We start from the raw sequence: 27,868 nt of genomic DNA, 5'->3' as shown, positions 1-27,868 counted from the left end.
CCCCCCCCCTCCGGCCTGCAACCTTCCCAGGATAGATGGGCCTTGTGTAAGAAAAGGGCAGGAAGTAAACCTCAGCCACTGGCTAGCTTGGCTGTGTGCCCTTAAAGGATGCTGGGAGCTTACCTGGGCCCTTTCACAGAATTCTCACCGCAGCCCTGGGGCATAGGCCCAGTGAGTCCTGATTTGCTCAGCCAGGGCTGGAAACTTGCCTGAAGCCACACAGCCAGGGAGTCCAGCTCTCTGGAACACCCGTCTGTATGGCCTCCCTGAACCTCGGTGACCACCCAGTCCTGGAGGTGGGGAGGCAGAGCGATTTGTAAACTGCAAGTACCACTGAGTTGTCTATGGGTCCATAAACTAAAAAGCATGCACGCGCGGTCCCCCGCGAGGTATTGCGTGGGCAAGAGTGGGAGAGCCGGCGGTGCGTCCCGCGTGCGTCCTCCCGGACATCCCCAGACCGGCCGCGGTAGCGAGGTCGCGTGCGGGCGGTGCGGCCCACGAGTGGCACGGGGCCAACGCCCCCAGGCACGAGCCGGCCCGGGCGGGCGTGTGCACGTGCTGCCGGCCGGTGGCCGCGGTGCGGGCTCGGCGTCCCGCCCGCCCCGGCGCTGATTGGCTGCGCGCGGGGGCGGCCCCGCCCGGGGCGGTGGCGGGCGCGGGTGCCCGCGTGCGGCTGAGCCGCGTGTGCGCCGGCCGGGGTGCGGGAGAGGCAGGAGCGCGCCACGCGCGGCCGCCGGGCCGAGCCCGAGGAGCGCGGCGCCGCCCGGCCATGGCCCCCGCCCGGGCCCGCCTGTCCCCCGCTCTCTGGGTCGTCACGGCCGCGGCGGCGGCCACCTGCGTGTCCGCGGGGCGCGGCGAAGGTGAGCGGCGCGGCGGGGCGGGGGCGGGGGCGGTGCTGCCCGGGGCGCAACTTCCCCGCCTCGACCCCAGCCGGCCTGGGCGCAGGATGGCACGGGCAGGGGCGGAGGGAGGATGCCCTGGGGACTGAGAATCGGAGGCTGGGGACAGGGGGACAGGACCGGACAGAAGACAGAAGAGGTATGGAGGAGAGAGGGTTCAGAGAGAAGGCAAGGGATGGGAACCGAGGACCGAACGGACTGAAGGCACTGGACGGACAGGGAGACGCAAGAATCCAAAAATCGGGGACAAGGTACAGAGGACTGAAGGAAAGGGGGCTGAAGATGGCTCTGAGCACAAGGCCACGAACTGGCTGGGGCCAGACAGAGAACAGGGGGTTAGAAACACCGGCAGAGGGTTTGAAACACGGGGATGATGGGTGTCTTGAGAGTGGGGTGGGGGCATAGGCTGGCCAGGGAATAGGGACACATACACCCAGGAGAAGTACCAGTGGCAGGGGGGTGCAGGGAGCAGTGGACTGGGAGAGACAGGCACAGTGGCTCAGAGAACAGGGTCTTGCCTGAATCAAAGCCAAGTGGTCCCTTCACCCGGGGGCCCCAGCAAGGTGGGAGGGGCACCGAGTCCTCAGGACCAAAAGACTCTGGGAAATGACTTCTGGTGAAGGAAGGAAGCCCAGAGCTGAGACTGGCTACAGGGCTGCCCACCCACACCTTTTCTTAGGTCCCACTGGACATTTCAGTCAACCAAGGGGTTCTGCCCCCCACACCCCTGCTCCTGTAGAGACAGACTCTCCTTAACATGCTGTGCAAGACCACTGTTTAGGGCTAAAGCCGGTCTCACGAGGCAGACCGGATTTAGGATTTACCGTGTCCTCCGGTCCCAAGCAAGCTGAACTATTTGCTCAGAGAGCTCCTGGCTCAACACTCAGCTCAGGGGGCCCACTCAGCCCACGGGATCATCCACACAGACCCAGGCTAGCAGAACCTCATGTGTGGACGGCACCCCCCCCAACCCCATCATGCACACAGCAGGGCAGCCATTGCACACACACACATGCACATGCACATGGGCGTATGTGTGACACCCACTTTGCATGTAGATACCGCAGCACAAACAGAAACAGACCCTCAGATTTGCATGCATGTCCGGTGACACACATGCACTCTGACATAGGTAAATTACTGTCCCCAGGGAAAGCAAAACCGGGGAGGGGGGATGTTGCAGGGTGGCTAAGGGACAGGTGGGCAGGCTTGCCTGCCTCTCTACTGAAGATTGGGGGAGGTGTTCTGAACAGGGAAGAGTCAGGATCAGAAGAACAGTATCCTGACAGAGCAGCTTTCCTGGAGCTAGACCAAGTGACGTGGAGTGGATTGCTGTGGGTTAGGGTTGGGGGGGAGGGGGTGTTCCTAGCCCAGTAATGTTTAAGGTCTTCAGCAAGCCTCCAGGAGTCAGCTCTGCACCCCACACCCTTGCCTCAACTGTTCAGTGGAGGAGCCAGCACCTTCCAGAGTCCCAGGCTGTGAGACCCGGAGCCCCCACGGTAGTGACGTTTCCCAGGCTCCCATGCTGCAGACAGATATTACAGGGGAAGGTGTGTAACAGAGAAGCCCCAGCTGGAGAAAAGACAGGCATGGGAAAGGGGGAGACCTGCCTGCAATCGGGGGTATGACCAAGGGTGAGCTTGCAGAGTGCCCAGACAAGCTAGGGGGACCCACATAACACAGATGGCCAGATGATGGAGACCTGGGCCTGGTGTGCATGTGGAGCACCCAGCCATCCCTTATGACAGGAGCCAGAACCTGCTGGGGAGACCCCTGGGAGTCTGGGAAGAGGCCGTCTTCCTAGCTGGGGCCCTACACAGGCAAAAGCACCCAGCCTGGCTGACTGCCCGTGGCTGCTGGGCAGTCATGTGCCTACAGATTCCTCGAGCCACACCAGGCGCCAGGACCTTACGGGTGACTCTCCCTCCACTTCAGGGTGGTCTCTGAGGCAGTCTGTGTGTCCTGCATGATGTTCCTGGGCCACCACGGTTCTCTGGCCTCCCCATCATGCGCTGTGTCCTCAGGGAATGTGAATCAATTTAAGTATTAGTCTCAGCGAAATGGAATGGGGGAAGGTGACAGTACTGGAGAGAAGAAGGATCGTATAATGTCTCCGTGGTCAGGCGGGAGCCGCCGAGGAATCGTCTGTGCTGCTCAGCACCTGACAGCCTGTGTGGTCCTCAGAATGACCTGCTCCCGGATCCCCAGGAGGACCTCTGTGGGCATTTCCAGAGTAAACAGGCTTGAGGGGGGTTCAGCAAGAAGCCTTGGCGTCAAGGTTTCCCGTTTTCCAAATAGGGGGTGAGTCTAGAGGGGGAAATGAATCTCACGGTCTGGCAGGAGAGTAAGTCAGCCAGCTGCAGGACCAGGTCTAGATTTCCAGAGGGCCTCAGGCCAGGCCAGGCGGGCCTAAGCCCGGGATTCCACCAAGTCCCCGTCAAACCTCCATACCCCCGTGGATGGCGATGGGAAGTATAAAAGCTGGCCATGTTCCAGGGGAAAGGATGGACCCGGGGGGGGGGGGAAGGGTGTAGAAGAAGTCAGAACTAACAGCCCTAGCCTCCCATAGCCTGTTGTGAATCCAATAGAATTGACTTTTGACTGATCTGTGGGTTACCTGAAGACTGGACGGTGTGCTGGGACTTCCTGGGGACAGATGGTCCCAGAAGGTGGCCCTGAGTTCAGGGTGCCCAGGGGGAAGCCTCTGTGGCAACGGATGTTTGATCAGGGTCCTCCAGTGTAGGGTCAGGCCTGAACTAGGCAGTACCATGCGTGCCTGGAGAAGGCAACCTCGGGCCTGAGACCCACATGGGGATACTGGCTGGTGTGGGGACACCCCTGGCTGCCCTTTCCCCACCCTGTCTCCTAATGGGGCCCCACTGGTCTTGGGGGGAGCTGCAATATAGCCCCCTCCCCTCCCCCCAGCCAGCAGTAGGCAAGAGCTTGCCTGACCCACTTTTCTCTCCATTGCCTGAGAGCAAAGGAAGGAGGGAGACAGGAAGCCTTCTCTCTGCCTGTGCCCCTGGCGTGGGGATGGCTCAGGAGAGGGGACATTCCTCAGTGGACATTTGTTCTGGTTCTGGTCCCAACCGGTCCCTAAGGATCCAGGGAGGAGTGGCAGAGGCGCCTCGCCTGGTTCAGCCAGACTCCTGACATTGGAGTAGTGGGAGGGTGGAAGGAAGAAGAAAATAAGCCTGTAAGAGCGTCCTCACTCCACGGTCCCTGGTGACACTTGTCTCCACCTTTGAGGGCCAAATGGGAGCTATGCAAGCTGCAAGCAGGGTACCCCACCTCCCTGAGGGAAAGTGCCAAGAGGTCCCGCTTTGCCCTTCTGTGACCTATCTGGGCCATATCCCACCTTGGGAGATGGAAGCCTGTGGTGGTTAGCTGGGGTCAGCTGGGGAAGGAGACCCATGGAAGAAAAATACAAAAGCAAGTAAAAATACAAATGAACAACAAGGAACATGGAAGGCTATGGATCTCCGTGCTAAAGGCCTTGGGCACGGCCATAATCATAGCAATAAAAAAAGCAGGGTCCAGAGACAGGAAGGAACTTACCTTGGGACACACAGCAGGTACAGATAGTTGGGACTGGAGTTCTGCTCTCTGAGGCAGACAGGGCGAGGAGGCATAGGGCTGTAGGATGTGGCAGCAGGGACTGGCTTTGGCCCAGACGCTGTCCCCATGCTTTACAGATGGCTTCCTTGCCTCCGTCTGAACCCCCGGGTCTTACTGACACATTTTAAAGATGGAGAAATTGAGATTCAAAGAAGTGGGGGCCACCTGTGATGTGATAAGGGCCCAGGAATACCTGACCACCCTGCCCCAAAGGCAGGCGCTTTACCTTGTGGTTTTGCTGGTTGCCCCGGGTGGGCACGGGGCCTGACTTTGAACAGGCTGGCATTTGAGTCAGAACGCCTTCCCTCTACCCAGACACCACCCAGAGAACCTGCCTCTCTGCCGAGTGGTGGTTCTCTCTGCGCTGGCTTCTAGGCAGGTTCTAGAACCTCTCTGAGACACATCTTTCATCCCTAATGTGGAATACTGCACACTCCTCCGGACTGTCATGAAACGCTATCACAGGCAAGGTGGCATCTGAGGCTCCCCTGGCAGAGTTCAGCACACAGTAGGTGGCGTCAGGAAGCAGCTCTCACCCATCCACAGCCCTCCCATCACTGTCCTCAGTGGTCTAGCAGGTGCCAGGCTCCATCCTGGGGACACTGAGGTCCTTAAAGCCGTGCCTGTCCTCAGGTCGGTGGGACTTAATGGTGTATATGTAAATGCTATCATCTCAGAGGGCACTGGGGATGGACACTACTGTCCCCATTCCACAGAGGAGGAAACTGGGGCTTAGAGAGGTAAAGAGGCAGAACCAGGATGCCAGCCTATGCCTGCAAGAGTTCCCAGACCCAGCTCTGTACGTCCAGCTAGTCCAGCATCCCAGGGCTTGGGCAGTATGTGCTTTAGTAGTAGCGTGGTGACCAGGATGTTGGCTGAAGGTTGACGGGCACTGTCAAGAAAGAGGCGGGACTTAGACTTCAAACCAGATAGGCTGGCAAAGACAGGTGTCCTGGACTGAGAACTGTGAGCTCCTGGGAAAAGGCAACTAAGAGTGACCAATGCAGCTGGTTCTGGCTGGGAAAAGGGTCCCAGGGGCCTAATGTCCTCTTGTCTTGTGTTCTACAGTGAACTTGTTGGACACATCCACCATCCACGGAGACTGGGGCTGGCTGACGTATCCCGCTCACGGGGTGAGTGATGGAGTCGTGTGGTTGGAGTTGCGAATCTTAGCATCACACTGATCAAAAGGGAGCAAAGGCTCTGAGAAGTGGATTCATTCATTCATTCATTCATTCATTCAAGGAGAGGGAGTGAATAGTTCTTGGGATCACAGAGCCAGCACTGGCACAGGCCCCTGATTTCTGTCTGACCCTTGGTTTGAGGATCTTCATATTTGTGCCCTGGGCCTGCGTATTCACGGCTTGCTGAAGCCAGGCCCAGGGTAGCTGGAACCATGGCAACAGAGACATGGACAACAAGGTCCATCCAGGCTTCCATGGTCCTGGGGACAGGGCCTACCTTGTCCCAGTGATGACAGCAGTACCAGTTCAGGCCTGGGAAGGGGCTCATTTTTTTACCTCGGGGGAGGTTTTCATCTTAGGGATCAGGCAGGATGAATCTCCGCTCTGCCTCTCTGGGGTCGCATCACAGGCAGCAGTGGGCTGAGACACAGCCGTCAGCTCCTCAGCATGGTGGCATTCTGGAAAATGGCAGGGCCGAGCCTGAATGCCATGATTCTCCAGGCCCAGAGCCATAACCTGCACAGCCACTTCTGAGGGTGGAGGCCAGGTATCTGAGAGATGCAGCTCAGCACGGCTGTCCTTGGGAAGGGCCTGTGGTGGGCCTGGCTTGACCCAGAACCAGGGACTTGGGCCTTAGGTTGATAAGAACCTGGATTTGGTTTGCAGGGGGTGGGGGTGTCATACCTGGTAACAGAAGGTTCTGCTGTTCATGGTGCGTGTAGCTTCTTCATACTTCTTTTGAGATTTAGAAAATAATGATAAAACCCCGTGTTCACATCACCTTGGGAGCAAGTCCTTGCAGGATGATAGCCCATTCCACAGGTGAGACTACTGAGGCTCAGTGCTCTCTGGGGGCTAGCAAGACTCAAACCCAGATCACTCTAGAACTGGAGCCCATGTGGAACCCATATGCACCTCAGGTGCTGAGGGCTTGTCTGACCTCCCTGTAAGGGGTGAGGGTGAGTGAAGGATGCTCTCCGTCAGGAGCTGGGGGTTTCCCAGAGAGGAATGTACTACATGGGTCCAGATCTTGAACTGGGCAGGTGGAGCAGGAGGTCGGAGGAAGTGCGCATGCTCCTGTCCAGGGGCCTGCTGTTGATTATACTGCCCAACAAGAAGAGCCTTTAGAACTGGCTCATGAGGCTCCGTCCAACTCTCTCACTCTGTAGCTTGCTCCACGCCCCTCTGGGCTGTGTGTAGCATGAGAGGGGCCATCTGGCTTGGGTAGGACACAGCCGGAGGCTGGGGTGCCCGGGAGTAGCTTTGCCTTCTCTGACCAGTGGGATGGCTCAAGCCATCCACCTCCTTGTTTATAACGAGGCGATCGTAGAGCGTGCTCTGTGCAGTTACATAGGGCGAGGCATAGAAAGGGCCTTTGGCCAAAGAGAAGCCAGAAGCTGACCCCAGATACTTAACCAGGCTGCATCTTCCTTCTACACCTGCTGGGGTGGCCTGTATCTTGCCTGGCACTGATTAGCTAGTGCAGACTGCCCTAGGGGAGGGGCATATTACTGTCTGTCTCCCCCCTGACCCCCACTGTGCACTGGAGTAGCTACAAGGAGCAAGCATTCAAGATGCAGCACCCATGGCTCAGAGAAGGGACGGCACAAACCCAGAGCCAGACAGCTGCTTTGCCCTGTCCCGTTCCAGGAAGAGAACAGGGCGGGGAACAGCATGAGGGGTCAGCTGTAGAGGCAGCTTGGGTGGGACTAGCCCTGAGTGGAGACTGGGTTGGCTTTGCCTTTGCATTTACTTCCAGGGACCCAGACACTACAGGCGTCCGCCCTCACTCTGGGACTGGCCGGGTGGGGCCAGGCCATTGGCACTGTTGGGGACAGCTGGAGCCGTCTCTGATCGGGCTGGTTAATTTATCTGGGCCGCTGGCAGGAAACAGACAGGGAACATCTGGCAGGCTCTTTGGTGTTCCATTAATTGTGACAATAACTTTAGCCCCAGATGTGACACGACTGCCTGGGACTGGGGCTGCAGAGTGGGGCGCGGGGCAGCGAACATAAGCTCTTACCAGTGAGGCCGAACTCCCAGAAGCCCTGTGGGTGAGAGCCTCCGTCCGATGGTCCTGCAGGCATGCAGCAGACCAGGGGTGAGCTGGCGGGGCAGCAGTGCACTTGTGCCCTGCTCTCTGAGTGCCTTCCTGTGCCAGGCCTGAGCTCAGCACTCTGTAGGCATTTTCTCTTGGCGTCCTCCCAGACCAGTGGAGATAGGCCTGTCTGGGGGTGGCTGGGATGGAGACCACACAGCCAGCAGAAACGAAGCCAGGTGGAGGGGCTTGTGGCAGGCAGGAAAGGGGTTGGGACACTCAGGATCCCTGCTGTACCACACATAGAGCTAGCTCGACTCCCACAGACTAAGAGTCTCAGGAGGAGGGGTCTTCAAGCCCTCAGAAATACCTTGAGGTCCCCTGGACTCAGCCCTGTGCCTGCCCCTAGCTCGAGCTAGGTAGGTAGCGGTGTGGCTGAGGGAGCCAGGGCTTTTACAAAACTCTCTGCACCCACATAGAATCCTTGCTTCATCCAGGGTGTTGCTGGCAAGTGTCACACATCATGAGGGCTCAGGTGCTGATATCGCTCTTCTCCCTCCCTCTCTCCCCTCTCTCTCAGGTACTGATCTCTCTCTCCCTCTCTCTCCTTCTCTTTCCCCCTCTCTCTCCTCTCTCCCTCTCTCTTCCTCTCTCTCCCTCTCCTCTTTCCCTCTCCCTCTCCCTCTCTCTGTCTCTGTCTCTGTCTCTCCCTCTCTCTCCCTCTCTCTCTCCCTCTCTCTCCTTCTCTCTCCCTCTTTCTTCCTCTCTCTCTCTCCCTCTCTTCTCCCCTCTGTCTGTCTGTCTCTGTCTCTGTCTCTGTCTCTCTCTCTCTCTCTCTCTCACACACACACACACACACACACACACACACACGCACATCTGGATTCCAGGTCCCTTGAGCTATCACTGCTTTGCTGGGGGGTCAGGAACCCACTTGTGGGCAGGGTGTGGTGGTGGCCATGGTGCTAGAACTAGGGATTGAACCCAGACCCTCCAACCTGCAGAGCAAGCACTCTACCACTGAGCTGCACACACCCTCTTCTTTCTTATTATGGTAAAACACACACACAAAATCTCCCACCATAACCACTCTTGCCACACAGTTCAATGATGTGAAACACGTTCCTGTTGCTATGTGACATCACATCACCACCTTCCAGCCCACCCTTCTCCAGCCCACCTTTTATCTTTGCAAGCCAGAGTGCTATACCCACGGACAGTAATAAGTCCCCACCCACCCACCCGGCCCCTAGAAACCATCACTGTTTCTCATCTCTGTGGCTCAGACTGAGCTAATTGCCTGATGCCATTGGGTGGGACGAGATGGGGCAGCTTCGGTCCGTCTCTCTGTGGCTTCTTCGGTTAAGCCTTTGGTACTCACCTGTGGGGCTCGGGGAGGTGGCTCAGTGTGTAAGAGCACTTATTGTGTAAGCTCGAAGAGCCGAGTTAGAACTCCCCAGCACATGCAGAAAAAGCCCAGCATGGTTAAGTGTGCACCAGACACTCTGGCACTGTGGTGGAGGTGACAGAGTGGGTAGGATGGAAGAATTACTGGACCTGTTGGCAACCAGCTCGAAACAGTGAGATCCAATTTCAGTGAGAGACCCTGTCTTAAAGGCATGTGATAGACGGTGAAAGTAGGTAACACTCAGCTTATTCTGATCTGTCTCCATACATGTGGGTGAGCACAGCATCACACACACACACACACACACACACACACACACACACACACACATGAATCCACATGCACCTGTGTGCATGTGCACATACATGCTTACCTATGTCCCGGCGTGATATCAGGCTCCCATCCTTTTGTTGTTTTTTTGTTTTGTTGTTGCTGTTCTTTGGTTTTGTTTGTTTGTTTTTTCAAGACAGGGCTTTCTCTGTATAGCTCTGGCTGTCCTGGAACTCACTTTGTAGACCAGGCTGTCCTGGAACTCAGAAATCCGCCTGCCTCTGCCTCCCGAGTGCTGGGATTAAAGGCGTGTGCCACCACGCCTGGCTTCCCATTCCTTTTTAAGGCTGAATAATACTCATTGTCTGTATGTGCTGTTTTCTCTGTCTGTCTGTGTGTTGGTAGGCAGGTGGGTTTTTTTCCATCTACTTGAGGTTTTTGTGTGTTTTCCGTGGTGAGGATCAGACCAGGGGATGCCGGGTGCCGGGCAAGCAGTTACCACACTCGGCAGCATACGGGCTGCCCATCCTCGTCGTGAGCCTGGGTACATAGGCATCTCATCGAGACGATGCACTCTTAGAACTGCTGCCTGGTGTCATTCAGTTGTTTGAGAGCCTCACTACGCTGTCGGTCACAGCGGCTGCGCGGTTCGCATCCCCCCAGCGATGTGCCAGGCTCCTTCATCCCTTGCCATCACCTCTCTTCTGTTTGAATATCTAGCGGCTGTGTAGTGGGCTCTGGCTGTGGGTTTGATTTGTATTTCCCCAGTGGTTAGCGATGTGGAGTGTCTTTTCTTGTGCTGTTTGCCCATCTGTGTATCTTCTTCAGAAAAACGTCTTTTCAAGTCCTTTGCTCCTTTCTTTTAATTGGACTGTTAGTTTTCTGTTGTTGAGATGTATTTCTTTACTTGTTATGGATATTAACGTCTCGTCTGATAGACGGTTGGCAGATTTCCCCTACTCCCAGGCTGCCTTTCATTTAGCTCTGTGGGGTGTTCGGTTTAATCTCCCTCATGCAGGTAGGCCCAGATGGAGAAACAGTAACGCTTAACTTTCCCACAGCCTTGGTCTGACCTGAGGGGAGCCCAGGCCAGCCCCAGGGACCCTCGGTAGCCAAGAACATTCGGTAGAATACATCAGAAGCATACACAAAGCCCTGAGTTCCATCCCCAGCATGGGAGAAACAAAGTTCATGGTTGGCTTTGACGACATAGTGAGTTTGAGGCCAGCCTGAGCTACAAGAGACCCTTCCTCCAAACAAACAATGAGCAGGAAAACAACGGGGTAGTCTGGCCAGTTGATCAGAGAGTCACTCAGCAAACAGCCACCAAGATGGGGGAGTAGAGAGAGATTTGAGGTGGGGTACAAGCCGGGACCACCACTTCTTACACTGGAGGGGGTCCCTTTAGTAGCTCAGTGGGAAACTGCACTCACCTGCTTCTGCAAGCAAGACCCCCTCACCCTGGGAATGATGGGAAAAGCCATTTAGAAATAGCGGTCAGAGCCTGGGCGGCAGACAGGCCTGATTCTTCCTGGGCTCAGGCTCAGGCCAGTCTTACCCTGTGGTGGCATACGTCTGGCTCTACCTCACATGTGCTGCACTTCACATGGAAGTAAGTCAGTAATACTTCCATGGGCACAACCTAAGGATTCATCTGCAGGTGCCCGGCCTTGGGGCAGTGGTGACCGCCTTCCCAGAGGGACGTCCCTCTCCTGTGTCTATACAGGGGGCTGGCAGGGGAAAGCCAGGCGTGGATTGTGTTAGCAGATTGTGTTCTCTTTGCCGCAGTGGGACTCCATCAACGAGGTGGACGAGTCCTTCCGGCCCATCCACACGTACCAAGTGTGCAACGTCATGAGTCCCAACCAGAACAACTGGCTGCGCACAAACTGGGTGCCCCGTGATGGCGCCAGGCGTGTCTACGCCGAGATCAAATTCACCCTGCGTGACTGCAATAGCATCCCAGGGGTGTTAGGTACCTGCAAGGAGACCTTCAACCTTCACTACCTGGAGTCCGACCGGGACCTGGGGGCCAGCACACAAGAGAGCCAGTTCCTCAAGATTGACACCATCGCGGCGGATGAGAGCTTCACAGGCGCAGACCTGGGTGTGCGGAGGCTCAAGCTGAACACGGAGGTGCGTGGCGTGGGCCCGCTCAGCAAGCGCGGCTTCTACCTGGCCTTCCAGGACATAGGCGCCTGCCTTGCCATCCTCTCACTCCGAATCTACTACAAGAAGTGCCCCGCCATGGTACGCAACCTGGCGGCCTTCTCAGAGGCGGTTACCGGGGCCGACTCGTCCTCACTGGTTGAGGTTCGAGGTCAGTGCGTGCGGCACTCGGAAGAGCGCGACACACCCAAGATGTACTGCAGTGCTGAGGGCGAGTGGCTGGTTCCCATCGGCAAGTGCGTGTGCAGTGCTGGCTATGAGGAGCGGCGGGATGCCTGCATGGGTGAGTGAAACTCAAAGTTGGCTGGCTGGGTGAGCTGCACATGGCTCCTTATGGGCAGGGCTGCTGGTGTGCAAGGTGTCATCTCTTGCCATCTGGCTCCCCGTCAGCAGATGCACGGGGCATCTGGGGGCCGGGTAACAGCCAGGTGGCCCGTCCCGTGACGATGTCAAAGGGGCCTGTGTGATCGGGTTTGTCCCTAGGTTTGGAAACGACACTGCTTGTGGCTCTAGGGCCTTCAGAAAAGAATATACTTCATTGAGTGAAGTATGAACTCACTCAGTTCCCGTCACCACCAAATGGAGCAGGGGCTGTCAGTGTCCTGGTTTTGAAGATAGGCAGAAGAGAAGCAGCTTGCCCAAGGTCACACAGCCGGGGAGTGGAAAGCTAGAATCCGAGCTGTGGCCTCTAAGCTGAAAATCGCCAGCCTTCCAACGGAAGTGGGGAGTGGAGAGAAGCAGATTTAGTGTTCTGGATAAAGACACACAGGGAGGGGACATTCCAGCAGGACCATCCAAAGAAAACAGGCTTGGCCCGACTTGTCCTATCGTCCCAGACTGTGGCTGCCTATGTTTGGGGGAGCTTGCAAAGTCCTGCTGGGGCCAGTGGAGTTCCTGAGTGTATCAAGGCTGGGCATAATTGCCAAGGGAGGCCCAGATGTTGTGTTGCATGTGTGTATGTGTGTGTGCGCGTGCACATGTGTGATCTGTGGACCTAGGTGGGGCCCTGCAGCCTGCCCTGCTGAGAACAAGTGCCTCGGGGTGCTCCATGGGCACCAGCTGGGATGCCAGCTGGTGCGAGGCTCGGCCTGGTTTCTCTGTGCCCTTTGGATCCCCTCGGGGCTGGACACATGGCCCCTCTGCCATCAGGGCACAGGCAAGCCTGGCTATGGAGAACTTTGGTTCTAGCTGCAGAAGGAGGCTCCAAGGAGGGCCCTTCCTGTGTAGGAGTCATGGAGACTCTAGCCTATCCGCAGACACCCCCTGTAGACCGGGAGAACACACTAGCTCCGTGATGGTTTTCCCACTGTTTGCCGTATTTGGGGACTTTAATAAATACCCTTAACACATTAGCTCCAATGTTCTTCCCTTGGTCCTCTGTGTGCTCAGGACACAGAAGTCAGGGCGGGAAGACCCCACCTTTGGGAAGTCTCCATCCTTACGACAGCCTTCTAAGTGAGGGGCCACACTCCCACTTTGCAGATGGGACAACCTGAGGCTCTCTGCCATGAGTATCGGAGTGGATCTGATCCCAGGCTACCCGGCCCCCGAGATGGGGACTCCCTCCCCACCCTCAGAACCCTCCTGTCACCTTCAGGCCACTGGTGACAGGTACAGCCGTGACATGATGGCCAAGGTGCCACCTGCTTAGCACCACCTCAGCCCCAAGCTTGAGATGCCACCAATTCTACAAATAAGCCAGTGAGTCCCAAGTGCCCCGAGACAAGCCAGCCTGCGGGAAAGACTAGGAAGTCCCTTCATTTGGCAGTGGTGGGGAACGGGGCAAGACTCTTAGAATTCCTCAGAGACTGGGAGAGGCCAAGGCCAAGCTTACTGCCTGCTGCCGCCAGCCCATTAATAAAAAATAACAAAGACACACGGGGCAGGGTTAGGGAACCGCAGTGTGTTTTGAGTTTTACATTTAAATCATAATGCAACATAATTATGCTAGTTGCAAGATAATTACAGGTTTTATAAAAAATATCAATTCACAGTGCACTGCGGGGCGGAGAGATGGGGATGGGCTGTGGGTTTGAGTCCCACGTAGAGGGACACTCCCCGGCCCTGCTGGTGGCATCTGTGTCTGTGTCACCGAATCTGGAAGGAGCCACGTGGGTTCCACACTGAGCCCTTCACAGAGAGAGCCAGGCCAGCAGTAGCCTTGCCTGGATCTGTCTGGAGACTGTAAACCCTTCCATGCCACTGGCTCCTCGGGTGACAAGGTGAGACTTCTTTCCGGCTTCAGAAACTCATGGGGAAATACCAGAGCCATACCACGCTGGTCCAGTTTACCACTGAAAGAAAGAGGACCAGAGAGGTAAAGTTACTGGCCCAGGGACACACAGGAAGGAATAGTAGGTAGGCAGACCTCCGACCGCGGACATCCTGAGCAGGAGGTGCTCAGTGACCTCTGTTGTGCCTTGCTGGCACGCTTCCCCCCCCCCAACTCCTCCAGCGAGCAGAGGGGCCTTGGAGCATCATCCCCACCCCTTTAAAGGCAGGGAGAGTCTGAAACTCTTCAGTCCTGGTTGCTGTCCTTCCCGTCACCTGGATGAGAATGTAAATCACCCTCGGGGGCCCTAATCATCTTTCTATAAATATCAGAGGCTCGTGCGGAGGGGAGCGGGGACGACGAGTGCTTTTGCCTTCCTGCCTGTGTTTAAAATCTGATTTAGAATTAATTTCCTTTGGTCGACCACGGGCGGGCACCTTATTTGTCAAATCTCCGGCTTCGTGCAAGGGGAGCAGAGAGGTGGCTGGGGCTGCAGGCAGCTGCCGGCCTGACAGGCAGCCCTGGCAAGGTGCCCTCGGCGGGGCAGCGGCCTCTCCTGGCCCACAGCCTGCAGCTCCAGGCCTGGACCACTCCGGAAGCCCCCTGGGTCACAGGGCAGGACCAGACTGCAGCCCGGAGTGCCTCCATCTGTCCCAGCCACTAATTCGTAGCCCAGCCTCCAGGATCCTGGGCTCCCTGAGGCCCGGTGATTAGTATTCTTATTAAAGATGATTTTATTTTCGAGGCGTGGATTAATCTGGCCTTGACACGTGATAGCCATATTGGGTATTAGTGGAGCAGGAGGGAACTGGGAGCGACAGGAAGACACAGCCACCTCTAAGCTCTACACCTAGAGGAGAGCTGGATAGGGGTCCAGAGGGAAGGTCCCCGACTGGCTTTGCATCACCCCTGGGCTGAGAATCTAGGGGTAAAGGCTACCGCTCTCTGAGGGTGTTTCCTCTTCTGCCAAAAGGTCCTGTGAGCTGGGGTACAATGCAGTGACAGAGCGCTTGCCGTGCCTGTGGGTGGCCCCGGGTTCTACTCCCAGCACAGACAGATGCACACAAGTGAAACAGTGTACCACAGTTGCCAATTGCATCTAGTTATAGCAACCAGTGCCAGGTGCTGCCAGATCCTGATGCTTCAGTGACCCGCACTGCAGTGACCCAAACTGGCCCTATTGCTGTCCCCATTTTACAGATGAAGAAACTAGGACACAATGATGTACCCTGAGTCACTAAGCCCAAGTAAGGGGTTATGCCAGTCAATCTCCAGGCCTACCCTTCCTTGGTATGAGCTGTTGAGAGCCAAGGACTTTATAGATAGCTGTCACATTGTGACATGCCCTTCATGCCCTGCCACACCAAGATGTCCCACAAAATTTCTCATCTGTCCCTTGTTGCTCTGAAGGTTCCCTGGGCAGAGCCAGCTCCTCTGATCTAGTTTGTAGTGAAGGGGCAGGGGAGCAGGGGATGGGTAAAGAGATGCCAGCCCACCACAGGGGTCTATCCTCCGCAGTGAGGGCACTGTTACTCAGCACAGCCACAGGTCCAGCAGAGAGATGCCAAGTCCCCTGCTGACAGTGCTACCTGGATCCCAAGACAGACTTCCATGCCCTGATCCCATATGGAATCAAGTCTGAACCTCCTTGGGGCCCCTTACAATGGGGCAGGTGCTTCAGAGCACAGGCGTATTGTCCCCTCCCTCACCTAGCAGCTGCTAAGCCCCTTCCAATGCCCATGCCCCTGAAACCACTAGAGGGTTGTCCTTTCCCCTGGCTCACTTTCTCACCAGATTGTAGAATTTTAGAAATTTGCTTGGCTTTAGCTTGAATAATAAAGAGATCCGATTGGCATCCACAGGCGCTGTGCTCTGAAATGACATTCTTAAATAAAACTTCTCTGGGGGACTGGCTTTTCCAGAATGGGATTTAGCGTGGAGAGAATCCAGTGAGTCTGCGGCTGTCCCCGTGACAGAGGAGTTCCACTACGACAGAGCTGGAAGCTGCCTGCCTGGGTGGCACTGGGTCACAACAGAACAGACTAGTCCTTACCTCCCAAGGGTCCCATGAGGACCTCCCAGTCCAGACCAGAGAAGAGACCGCTAAGGGATGGGAGATACAGGGACAGGCATAGTCATTTCCGTGTGTTACATAGAGAAGGCCAGCAATGCTGTCTCGGAGGACCAGTTGGAAGAGATCCAGAAAGAGGAGTTCATCACATGGATAGACAAGAAAAGGCACCCTGAGAAAGCCCAGCATGTGTAAAGACCCTGGGGCCTGTAGCACGTGAGAACGGCCAGAGCCCAGTCTGGCGTGAGGATGGGAGGCTGAAGTCGAGGGCCAGCAGGGATTCCTGAGCCTATCTGACTTGATCTTACCCTTTAGATATCCACCCTCCATCCTTGGGGAGGGGGCTTCTGCCAGTGCTCTCCAGGACCCTTTTGCCCTCCTGAGTATGATCTGATCGTGTTTTGCCGGCCTCTCCTTCCCCAACATGGTGTAAGGCAGGCTGGGCAGTTCAATTCATGAATGTCCCCTGGCTCTGAAAAGGGCCTGGTCCTGGGTCCTGCTCCCAAGTGATCTAGCTATCAACTGAATGAGGAGGCAGGTGGGCGGGAGGTCCCGTTGGAGGCTGCCAAGGTCACTTGGATGAGGTGGAGCAGGAGACAAGCAGCTATCAGATGTGACAAGTCACACAGCCATGGCTTTAGCCACATTCCCTGCGAATGGCAGCTGCTTGGGCCCTGTCAGAATCTGAGGAAGAGGAGAGTGGGTGATGTGGGGCTTTGGGGTGACCACTTTGGGTTTGGAACTCATATCAAGGTCCTAGCTCAGCTCCGTGCAACCCTACGGAAGTCAAACGCCTTGTCTACACTCTGCCTCCACCCCGTCTGATGGTAAGGATAGCATCAGGATATACAGAGTGGAAGCTCCGTCCTCCAGGACAGACAGACAGACACACACACACACACACACACACACACACACACAAGCTCGGGGGGAGGGGCACCCAGCTTGCCTGTCGCTGCCTTCTCCTCCACAGCCTGTGAGCTGGGCTTCTACAAGTCAGCCCCTGGGGACCAGCTGTGTGCCCGATGCCCACCCCACAGCCATTCTGCCACCCCTGCGGCCCAGACCTGCCGTTGTGACCTCAGCTACTACCGCGCAGCCTTGGACCCACCATCGGCAGCCTGCACCCGTGAGTACCGCCTTGAACCTCTCCTGGTAGGACCCCCAGGGTTCGTTCTGGAGCCAAGCATCTATGAAGTAAAGGTGGGTTGGTGTGTAGGGGAAGGGTGTCTGTGACTACAGCAGGAAGCTTGACATCCTGGAATCTTGTGGTGGTTCCCTGCCATCTCTTCAGGGACACCAAAGAGGCACCTTCCATCCTTCCCTCAGTCTTCCAGGTTTGTCTTGTGTCGGACGAGGCGTGGTTCTGTGTGCATGAGGGGACTCTGGGGGACATAGGAAACTCCTGGCACTGCTGTTGCTTCTTAGCCCTGGCCCTCAACCTCTCCTGGCCGGGGCCTCGGCCTGAACAGTTTCATCCTGAAGTTCCTGCCTAGACCTCTCCTCTCTTGCTCTTCTCATGGTCACCCAGCCCCAGGTTCCCTGCACAGGCAGGTCAGTCCTTGAAATCGCTCACCCCCGTAAGTGCCATGCACACAGGTGCCGGCCATCCCTCCTTCGAGGTTCTTGCCCAGACTTGAGCTTTGTCCTGAGGTGGGACCAGCTGAGACAGAAAGAATTCCTCCTCATGAGGTGAACCCAGCTCTCAGTCCCAGGCATGTGCCCACATCTGGCTAGACTCTGGCTTCTCTCAAAGACCACAATACAGGACCCACAGCTGCCTGCCAGCCTAAGCCATACATCAGGGCTTTTGGTGTCTGGGACCTTTGGCTTGGAAAATCTTTGCATACTTCAAGAGCCCTGAGAACCTTTCAGAAGTGGTTCTGAGAACATGTGTGCTTCCAGTCTCTCAAGGCCAAGATCCCCAGCCTGGAATCCCGAGCCCTGGGGTGCTCCGCCTGACCCCATGTCCTTCCAACTCATCCGCCATGACTCAACCCCCATGACACTTCTACATAGCTCCACAATCAGCCCAACCAAGGGGCCACCAGCCCCTCTCTCCAGAGTCTGTGCTGGCCTACCTGGGCCCATATAGGCAGACATGTGTGGTACCCCACAGCCTGGTGGCTGCATGGCAAGCTTCTCATGCCACAGAGAATGCCCCGTGGCATTTTTATTAGCAAAAGAATGCAGGGATGGAAGTGGGTGGACATGACCAGGCAGTTTACATATAACGTGGTCCTGTGGTAGGCACCCCAGAACTGTGCAGCGTTCCTCCGACTCCGACTCTAGGTGGGAATTGTAAGAACACGCATGTGGCATGGGGACTCAGGCTCTTGTCTCAGACCCTTTGCCCTGAGACTTCTGGAGGACAGAAGAGATGTGGTTTCTTAGTTAAGAAGCCCCCCCAGATACAGTGGGGATCCTGGGCCAACTCCACCCTAACGTTTGCTCTCTGCCATCAGGGCCACCCTCAGCACCCGTGAACCTGATCTCCAGCGTAAATGGAACATCTGTGACCCTGGAGTGGGCCCCTCCTCTGGACCCAGGTGGCCGCAGCGACATCACCTACAACGCAGTGTGCCGCCGCTGCCCCTGGGCCCTGAGCCACTGTGAGGCTTGTGGGAGTGGAACTCGCTTCGTCCCACAGCAGACGAGCTTGGCACAGGCCAGCCTGCTGGTGGCCAACCTGCTGGCCCACATGAACTACTCCTTCTGGATCGAGGCAGTCAACGGTGTCTCCAACCTGAGCCCCGAGCCCCGCAGCGCCGCTGTGGTCAACATCACCACGAACCAGGCAGGTAGGCGGAGCAGCCCCGGGACCCCCATTCACTCCCCTGTCCGTCCCCAGCCATTGCTTCTTTTGACTCTTCCTTCCCACCAGAACCTGAGCAGATCTTTTTCTATAGGAAAGCAGAACTCAGCCTGAGACTGGGAGTACCCCAGAGAACACAGAGGCAGTCATCAGTTCTGGGTCATAAGCCTGGGTTCTAGAACTTTCCCTGGTATAGCTCTGCTCTTTCTCTTGTGCACTGGAAGTAACACTGCCTGCCTTCCAGGCCGTGGAGGCTGAGAGAGAAGGGAGAGCACTCAGTCCCGCTGCTGACAACAGAGTCTAACCTCAAGCCCAAGCCGCCCTGGCACAGCACACAGCAGTCCTTCTGCCTTAGCCTCCCAGTGCTGAGGTGACAGGTGCACACCACCAATCCCAGCCTGTGCAGGGCTGAGTATCGAACCCACTGCTTCACGCATGCCAGGCAAAACACCCTACAGTTAAGCCACGTCCCCAGCCCTAGTTGTCATCACTTCAGTGTCTATGTCCAGAGCTAGGTGAGCTTGGCCATATTGGGACTGTGGCCATTCACCTATTTCTGGTCAGTCAGACTGTGTTTAGCTCATGAAGGTTCTTTCTTTCCAAACTCTGAGGGGTCTTGCCTGTCAGGTGGTAGCCTGGTCCTAAAGAGCAGCCTTCTATGACTAGTCACTCTGGAACAGTCCCAGAACCCTCAGCTCCTCCACCACCATCTTCTCCCTAGCACATGAAACTCCCTGTCACCACATAGGAAGTAGAGGTCAGGACCCTAGTGAGCCTCCAGAGGAGTCCAGTGCTCATTCTCCCAATGATCCAGTGGCATCTATCCACAGGACACTCCCTTTCTCCACATCTTTGAGCACCCGGCCTGTGCCTGGTTCCACAGTCTTGCCCTGCCACCGGTCTGCAGGAGCATGAGAGCAGATGGCTGGGCTGGCCCAGGGTGGGGGAAGAGCAGACAGCTCGGAAGCATTCACATTAGAGAGAGAGAGAGAGAGAGAGAGACACCACTACCCCACTGCATGCCACCCACTCTGGATCTCAGGCACTGTCCCTGTCCACAGACCTTCCCTCTCACGAGGCTATCTCAACCGCACCCACCAGTCTCGACCCCACCTTGGCACCATGGCCACATGCAGCGGGCACCTCTCCCCATTCTTTACCCCTGCCCATCCGCCTGCCAGCCCTGGTCTCGTTAGAGTGGCCTGCAGAGACTGCTGTAAGTGACTTAGCAGGCCCTGACTAGTGCGAAAGAAAGCCACCGCACAGCTGCAAGCTCCCACACCCAACTCCCCCGTTTCAGGTCTTTCCAGCTATCCCTATAGGAGCCTCTTGACTCTTCATGTCAGAGTCTCTGGTAGCAGCAGCATGGATTAGGCACCACTGTATGTAGTCCCTGCCTTCAGTGAGCAGCACCCAGGCATGCTGGAACAACAGGGCTCTGAGACACAGGAAGAACTGACCTGTTAGGGCCTCGCCCTGCAGTCCAGGCTGGCCTTGAATTCATGTTGATTATCTTACCTCTACCCCAAGTGTTGGGATTGCAGGTGGGAGCCACCACCCCCAGCTCACTTCATTATTTAGCCTTCGGTGTAGCTATAAGTGACCTTCAAGCATACTTGGGAGAGAGCACAGAATACCTACAGATAAAGCCAGGGGTTGGGGACAGGGCACCTCCTGTGACCAAAGAATCCCTTAACATACGTGGGCCTGCTTACCTCCTGCCCCTCGCTGTCCAGAGCTACCCCAGCCAGGACTCCAGCCCAGAGTCCTTCCTCAGGCATAGCTGAGGCCCGGCTGCATCCAGACCTCTACTTAGGGTGGGGGTCCTGGGTGTAACTGGACCTGAAACAGGCCCTGAGGAATGACCCAGGAGGCAGCCAGTGCCTTGCCAGGGTATGGGGCTGCAGACTGTCTTGGTGTAGAAGCAGGAGGGTCGACAAGCTGAGCCTGGGAAAGACTGGGCAGAGGCCTGGGCGTGGCCCATGCTGGGCCTGATGGGTAGCTGCCACCCCAGCCCCGTCCCAGGTGGTGGTGATCCGGCAGGAGCGGGCTGGGCAGACCAGCGTGTCACTCCTGTGGCAGGAACCAGAGCAGCCCAACGGCATCATTCTGGAATACGAGATCAAGTACTACGAGAAGGTTTGAGAAAGTTCCGGAGGTGGGTGGGTGGGCGAGGAGCCACCGGGCAGCCATGGGCAGTGAGGAGGGCCTCGGGGCCCCGTAGCCTCACTGCCTGCCGCCACTGCCTTCCTCGGGCAGGATAAGGAGATGCAAAGCTACTCTACCCTCAAGGCCGTCACCACCCGCGCCACCGTGTCAGGCCTCAAACCAGGCACTCGCTACGTGTTCCAGGTCCGAGCCCGCACCTCAGCAGGCTGTGGCCGCTTCAGCCAGGCCATGGAGGTGGAGACCGGGAAACCCAGTGAGTGCGAGGATGGGGGAGGGCTAGAAGCCACACTGGTGAGACCAGGAGGCGGGCAAGCAGGTAGAAGCCATACCTGGCTGAGCCCTCGAGACCCCTGACCTCAGGATCCCATGCAGGGAGGAAGTGAAGCTCATTCAGGTCACCTGCGAACCCCTCCTGAGCCTGAGTGAGACCTTAGGGGTGTCCCAGGGACATCTCTTTAAAGTGCATGCTCTCCACAACCTCCGTGATCCATAGCATTCATAACACTAGGGGCCTCGTTGGAAACACTAGTGCCGGGGTCGGTGCCCTGCATCAGAAACCCTGAGAAGCTAAGAATCAGAAACCTCTGGCTCCAGTCAGCCTGCTTCCCACATTGCAGGGCAGGTTAAGGGCCCACCTGGCATTCCTTTGCCACCTGTGTGTCCTAAGTATTTATAGGTCACCTTGAGACTGAGGGTGGCCATCCTGACCTTCCCATTCCACTTATCCCGTGGCCACCAGTAAGTAAGAGACTCCGGTAAGCTGCAGATAGTGGTAGGCCCTGCCTTAGAGGGCTGAGAAGAGGGTCCCCTGAGGCCAGCACTCACATCTCTCAACACGCTCCTGGTGCTATGAGATTGACAGACAGCATGGGTAGTTTTCAGCTCTTCTTTGTTTGGGTCAAAAGGGGGCAAGTGACTGTCATCAGCAGGCTCAGCTTGCACGGTCCCTCCGTCCCTGGAAACCAGCAGCTTCTGCAGTGGGAAGCCAGGCAGCCCAGCTGCAGGGACTCTAAGGGAAGCCTAGTGCAGGGTGGGGTGGGATCAGAGCCGACTGGTGGCTGCAAAGGCCTCCCTTCCTACAGGGCCCCGCTACGACACTCGGACCATCGTCTGGATCTGCCTGACACTCATCACGGGCCTGGTGGTGCTCCTCCTTCTTCTCATCTGCAAGAAGAGGTAGGTGCTCCTCTGCCCCACCCCAGCCACAACCCAGGCACCAATGCTGTCCTCAGCCACAATCCAGCCATGCCCAACCCCACGCCACCGTGCCCAGCCACAGCCCGGCCCCGCCCAGCCCTCCCCACCCCAACCACACCAGCCACTGCCCCACACTGAGGCCAGGAATGGGAAGGGGCCTGCCGGGGTGGCCCAGAAGCCTGGAAGCCATGCCTCCGCAAACACAGCCTATGTAACGGTCAGTTGCACTGGGACATCTTGTGGATTATGAGTCTAAAACTGAAGACTATGAGTCTAAAACCAAGGACCCTCCTCTTCAGACTCTCTGAGGGACAAGAGCCAACCTGTTGGGAGAAGGGCACCTTCTGACTGGGTCTAGGGTGGCCTGATCCCAGCGGGGTGATGACCGCCTTACCCCCACCACCCCCATGCAGGCACTGTGGCTACAGCAAGGCTTTCCAGGACCCGGATGAAGAGAAGATGCATTATCAGAATGGGCAGGGTGAGTACGCAGCCTGAGCTCAGCAGGACCCAGGGCGGGGATGGCTTGTCCAAGTGTCTATAGGAAAGACCAGGCAGAGCCCAGAGACTAAGGATAGCCATTACAGGGACCGCCCCCACTTGCCAGCTGACAGCCCCCAAGGGATGCCAAAGGCTCTTGGGGCAGGGAAAGGCACAACCATGTCTACTCATGCATAGTTCATGCGTGATTTCTCTGGTGGGTGTCTGGGCTGTTTTGAACAATAGCCCCTGCTACAGGGAGCTTTCCAGGATCCCGTAGAGTCTCCAGGAAGCAGGGGAGACATGGCGGGGGACCGCCTTCCCCGTCACTGTGCCCATTAACGTCAGCCAGAGTACTCATTCCCACCTGGCTCAATGCAGCCCTGGATTTTTAGCCATTTTCCAGTGACCCACCTTCGGGCAAAGCTGGTGCGTGTGAACTCCTTTTCTTAATGGCATTAGCACCCTAAGAGCAATGTTAAGGTCACAGAGACTTGGGGGGTGCGTGTCAGAGAACGACATACATGTCAGAATTAAACAGAGACCAGGAACACAGAACCAGAGGCTTCTCGATTATGCCTGTGGGATAAGCACTGTGGAGTCCCTGTCGTTTGGCACTGTATCTAGGGATTCACAGAGACACCCTATATCCCCTAGGGAACATTGGGAGAGGGACCGTCCTCCTGTCCCGATTGAGGGCCCTTCTCCTTAACTCCTCAGCGCCCCCACCTGTCTTCTTGCCCTTGAACCACCCCCCGGGGAAGTTCCCAGAAACCCAGTTCTCTGCAGAGCCCCACACCTATGAGGAACCAGGTCGGGCAGGTCGGAGCTTTACCCGAGAGATCGAGGCATCCAGGATCCACATTGAGAAGATCATAGGCTCGGGTGAGCCCCAGAGGCCAGAGGGACGGGGTCGTACGGGAGGGGACCCTGGCCAGACAGGTAGGGAGATGGGAGCAGACTGGAGCACCTGGTGGGGAGGCTTGGAGAGAGTGGGCCTGCGTGGGAGATGGGTCCCAGTGCTGCTTCTTCCTCTCCGGCCCCACAGGGGAGTCGGGAGAAGTGTGCTATGGGAGGCTGCAGGTGCCGGGACAGCGGGATGTGCCTGTGGCCATCAAGGCTCTCAAAGCTGGCTACACGGAGAGACAGCGACAAGACTTCTTGAGCGAGGCAGCCATCATGGGCCAATTTGACCACCCTAACATCATCCGCCTTGAGGGTGTGGTCACCCGTGGTAGGTGCCAGCCAAGGTCAGCTTCCCCCGATGGGATATACCTAATCAGATAGGGATCGGGTCTATCCCTTGGGACATCCCAACCCTGTCACTATGTCTCAGGTCCCTAGATGATCCTGGAATGCTCAGAGCTCTGGACCCAAGTGGGACCCTAAAAACTGACCTGACTCCTGGGTGGGCATATGTTCTTGTGTTCCCTGGTCAGCACCCCCACACCAGACCTTTCATCTTTCCTGCCCTGCCCAGGTCGCCTGGCAATGATTGTGACTGAGTACATGGAAAATGGTTCTCTGGATGCCTTCCTCAGGGTATGTCTGTCCCCGCCTAGGGTAAGGCTGTACATCCATCACTACCAGCCATGCAGGTGTGGTGCACACTTGGCTGTTCACACATGGGAGTCCAGTCTGTCTGTTGAGAGTTCACCTCTCACCTCACCAGAGCTAGCATCTCACGTCCATGAGGAAGAGGTGGGTATGAGGGGAATCTCAAGGACCAGTTGATCAAATTGCTTTCTGGCCCTCAACCATGAAGGTCCTAGAGTTGCAAGGGCCCCTACTGTCCCACTCCACACGAAGGTGTCCCACGCCACCTGCACTACCATCTGGGAGCAGGTGGTGACATTTCCAGCCCCTACCTCTGGGTATTCACTGAGGGCTGTCAGACCTGGAACTTAACCTTTCTGGGCCTCCATTCCCTGAAGAGGAGACAGTTCCAGGAGCCCATGTAAGCAGCCAGACACTTCACTTTGCCCACTGCAGTCACCTCTGATCTCTAGGGCATTGTGGGAGACAGCCCTGGGCCAAGCACTGTCCCAAAAGCCCACACACCACTCTGTGTCCCCTTGCAGACGCGCGATGGGCAGTTCACCATCGTGCAGCTAGTGGGCATGCTCAGAGGGGTGGGCGCTGGCATGCGCTACCTCTCAGACCTGGGCTACATCCACCGTGACCTGGCTGCCCGCAATGTCCTGGTAGATGGCCGTCTGGTGTGCAAAGTGTCAGACTTTGGGCTCTCAAGGGCTCTGGAGGACGACCCCGAAGCTGCCTACACCACTGCGGTGCGTTGCCAACATCCTCCCGTGAGCGGGGGTGTGGGTGAGGCTTAGTGGGCAGCCAGCCATGTTCTAAGGTGTTCTGTGGAACACAGCATGTGCTCTCGCTTCACTCTTGTCTGGCTTATTTTTTTCTAGTGGCTCAGGGAGGTGGGGTCCCCTAGAACAGGTGCTCTTGGATGGTGGGCTGGGCCTATGGGACAAAGCCAGCCAGCTAGCCCCTCACCTTTTTCCTATCCACCCCAGGGAGGGAAGATCCCTATTCGATGGACAGCACCAGAGGCCATTGCTTTCCGCACGTTCTCCTCAGCCAGTGATGTGTGGAGCTTTGGCGTGGTCATGTGGGAGGTTCTGGCCTATGGTGAACGGCCCTACTGGAACATGACCAACCAGGATGTGAGTCTGGGGCCCAGGGTTGGGGTGCGGCTGTGGGTCCTCCCTAGGGGACGCGGCCTGAGACCAGCACTGTGTCCTCACCAAGGTCATCAGCTCTGTGGAGGAGGGTTATAGGCTGCCAGCGCCCATGGGTTGCCCACGTGCCCTGCACCAGCTCATGCTGGACTGCTGGCACAAGGACCGTGCCCAGCGGCCTCGCTTCGCTCATGTCGTGAGCGTTCTGGATGCCCTGGTTCACAGTCCCGAGAGCCTCAGGGCCACAGCCACAGTCAGCAGGTACCAGAACCCTGTGCCGGCCTTATCGCCCCCATTTCCGATGAAGGGCTGGGCTTGGGGGAGAGAGTGGCCAGTGCCCACGTCCTTAGCAAAGGCAGAGTCCCAACAGGCTGCTTACTGAACTCTCTGCTCCCAGGTGCCCACCCCCTGCCTTCGCCAGGAGCTGCTTTGACCTCCGAGCAGGCGGAAGTGGGAACGGGGACCTCACCGTGGGGGATTGGCTGGACTCCATCCGGATGGGGCGCTACCGGGACCACTTCGCTGCTGGCGGGTACTCCTCCCTCGGCATGGTGCTTCGTATGAACGCCCAGTGAGTGACAGGGAGGGGAAGAGGGTGCAGCGCCAGGGCCAATCCCACAGCAGATCAGGGGTGGGTAGTGGGCTGTCTTCCTAGCTCCCAGACCCCTAAAGCCAAACCAGCAGGCTTCTGTTCCTTCACAGGGATGTGCGCGCCCTCGGCATCACCCTCATGGGTCACCAGAAGAAGATCCTTGGAAGCATCCAGACCATGAGGGCCCAGATGAGCAGCACCCAGGGACCCCGCCGGCACCTCTGACCCATGGCCACTTGGCACTGGTTATACCAGATGTCAGGGGCTCCACGCCCCCCCCCATCAGTCAGGGTAGCCCCCAGAGCAATATTACAGGACCTAGAGTGACAGGGGTCAGGCACCTGGGACAAGGGAGGACCTTGGTGCTCCAGGCAGAGAGGACGCCTGCCCTCTGGAGGCAGGCACAGGACCTTGTGTCTTCTAGAGCCTGGGGCTTCCAACACCAGGAAGCCGATGGTGACATCACTCACCTAGCTGTGGGTGCATGCGTGCATGCGTAGGGTTGATGGTAGGTATGGGGGTGCTCCACAAGGTCCTGGCAGCTGATGGAAACAATGTGTAATCATGTCTCTGTTCCCCGAAAGGCCCCAGCACAGACGTGTGCAGGTCACCACACGTGTGCTTATCTGCTGAGGGCAGGGGCTACACGTGTGTGACCGCAGATAACACGTCGTGAGTGAGGAGGCGTGACAAGAGTGTGGGCCGGGGATCTGAGCTGACACTGCCCAGTTCCCAGGACCTGTGGGGATCAGACAGTGCCTGCAGGCTGGAGCCCAGGCTGCTTCCGAATCACACCAGCACCAGGCCCACCGTCCAGCCTGGGTGAACCCTCCATGGCAATACCTCAGGTCCGGGACTCCTTCCTAATTTGGAGGGCGGGGCCACCTGCAGCCTCTGCCTGGCTCCTCCTGCTACTCAACAGGAAAACAGGGTTCCTGGCCAGTCCCTCTGGCCACCTTCCGTAGAGGGTCACGGCAGAGCGTGAGATGCCCTCGGTGGGGCGTGACTGCCTGGCCATCCGCTCTCATGGCTGTGATGCCTCTGTCCACTGCCCATCCCTGACACCCCTGCCCATGCTGGGAACAAGAGCATGGGGCAGACTCTCAAGCCCCAAACCCACCCCTTCCTATACCAGATAGGTATGCCCAGAGATGAGGATGCCTTGCCTGAGGTCACGTGACAACCAAATTTCAGAGTTGGGGCCCTCATACCCCCAGCCATGGTCTGTTCTTCCCAACCCCCCCCCCCGACAGCTAGGATGGGAGGGGCCTGGGAAGCTCACCGCCACAGGTTGATACCCCCCCTTACGGCCCACCAGGGTATGTAAATATCTTTTTTTCTACCATGTCAGAATATTTTTTTCTCCTCACTTCTGACAATGCAAAAATGGTCTTCAAAGCACATACAAAGCACCCCGGGTGAGAGAACCCATCCTGGGGGAGGCAGGGCCCAAGGAGCCCCGGCCCAGAGGACAGGGCGGTCCCCTCCCCTGCCCATCCCTGCCCACAGCCAGCACAGCACCCCGCGAGACACCAGCACTGAGCCCCCTCCCTTCTGCAATAATTCGGGGGCCTCAGCCCCACCCAGGTGCCGTGCGCGGCCAGCTCCTGCGCTTCTATATATTATAGTACTATGTAGCCGAGCTGCCCTTCCTTCCTATGGAAGTGGGAAACATGGTCAGGACACCACGAGGGGTGGGGACACCTTGTCTTCCACCCCATCCCGCTCACCCAGTGTCTGGGCTTAGGATCCTCAGGCAAGGCCCCTGGGGTGGGTCCCCTTGGGGCTCCTGGGGCCTCTCTGTGGTTCCCATCCCGAGTCTGGAATCACTTGTGATGAGAATAAATACTGTCTCATCTTCGCCTGTGTGTCCTGGTTTTGATTTGTTGTGTTTTTGTTTTTGTTTGTTTGTTTCCATTTCTGCTTCCACTAGGCACCAGCAATGTATACTTCACACCAACCAGAATCCTTCCAACCCTCTTTTCCAGGA

General features: G+C 57.1%; 1 protein-coding gene across 1 annotated transcript; it reads left to right on the top strand.

Moving 5' to 3' along the window:
* The first annotated feature begins 684 nt into the window (after positions 1 to 684).
* On the top strand, positions 685 to 27,739 carry Epha8 (EPH receptor A8). Its single transcript, XM_021201319.2, has 17 exons — positions 685 to 860; positions 5,586 to 5,650; positions 11,206 to 11,869; positions 16,903 to 17,058; positions 18,395 to 18,730; positions 20,759 to 20,883; positions 21,004 to 21,166; positions 21,996 to 22,089; positions 22,524 to 22,591; positions 23,311 to 23,475; positions 23,639 to 23,824; positions 24,071 to 24,132; positions 24,672 to 24,881; positions 25,122 to 25,271; positions 25,357 to 25,547; positions 25,684 to 25,857; positions 25,989 to 27,739. The coding sequence occupies exons 1-17, from the start codon at positions 770 to 772 to the stop codon at positions 26,101 to 26,103; spliced, it is 3,015 nt and encodes a 1,004-aa protein (XP_021056978.1). The 5' UTR covers positions 685 to 769; the 3' UTR covers positions 26,104 to 27,739.
* Positions 27,740 to 27,868: the final 129 nt, after the last annotated feature.

This window comes from Mus pahari, chromosome 6, assembly GCF_900095145.1.
Source record: "Mus pahari chromosome 6, PAHARI_EIJ_v1.1, whole genome shotgun sequence".
NCBI classification, from domain to species: domain Eukaryota; kingdom Metazoa; phylum Chordata; class Mammalia; order Rodentia; family Muridae; genus Mus; species Mus pahari.
Note: the sequence above shows the minus strand (reverse complement) of the source record. Positions and strands in the feature narration are given on the sequence as shown.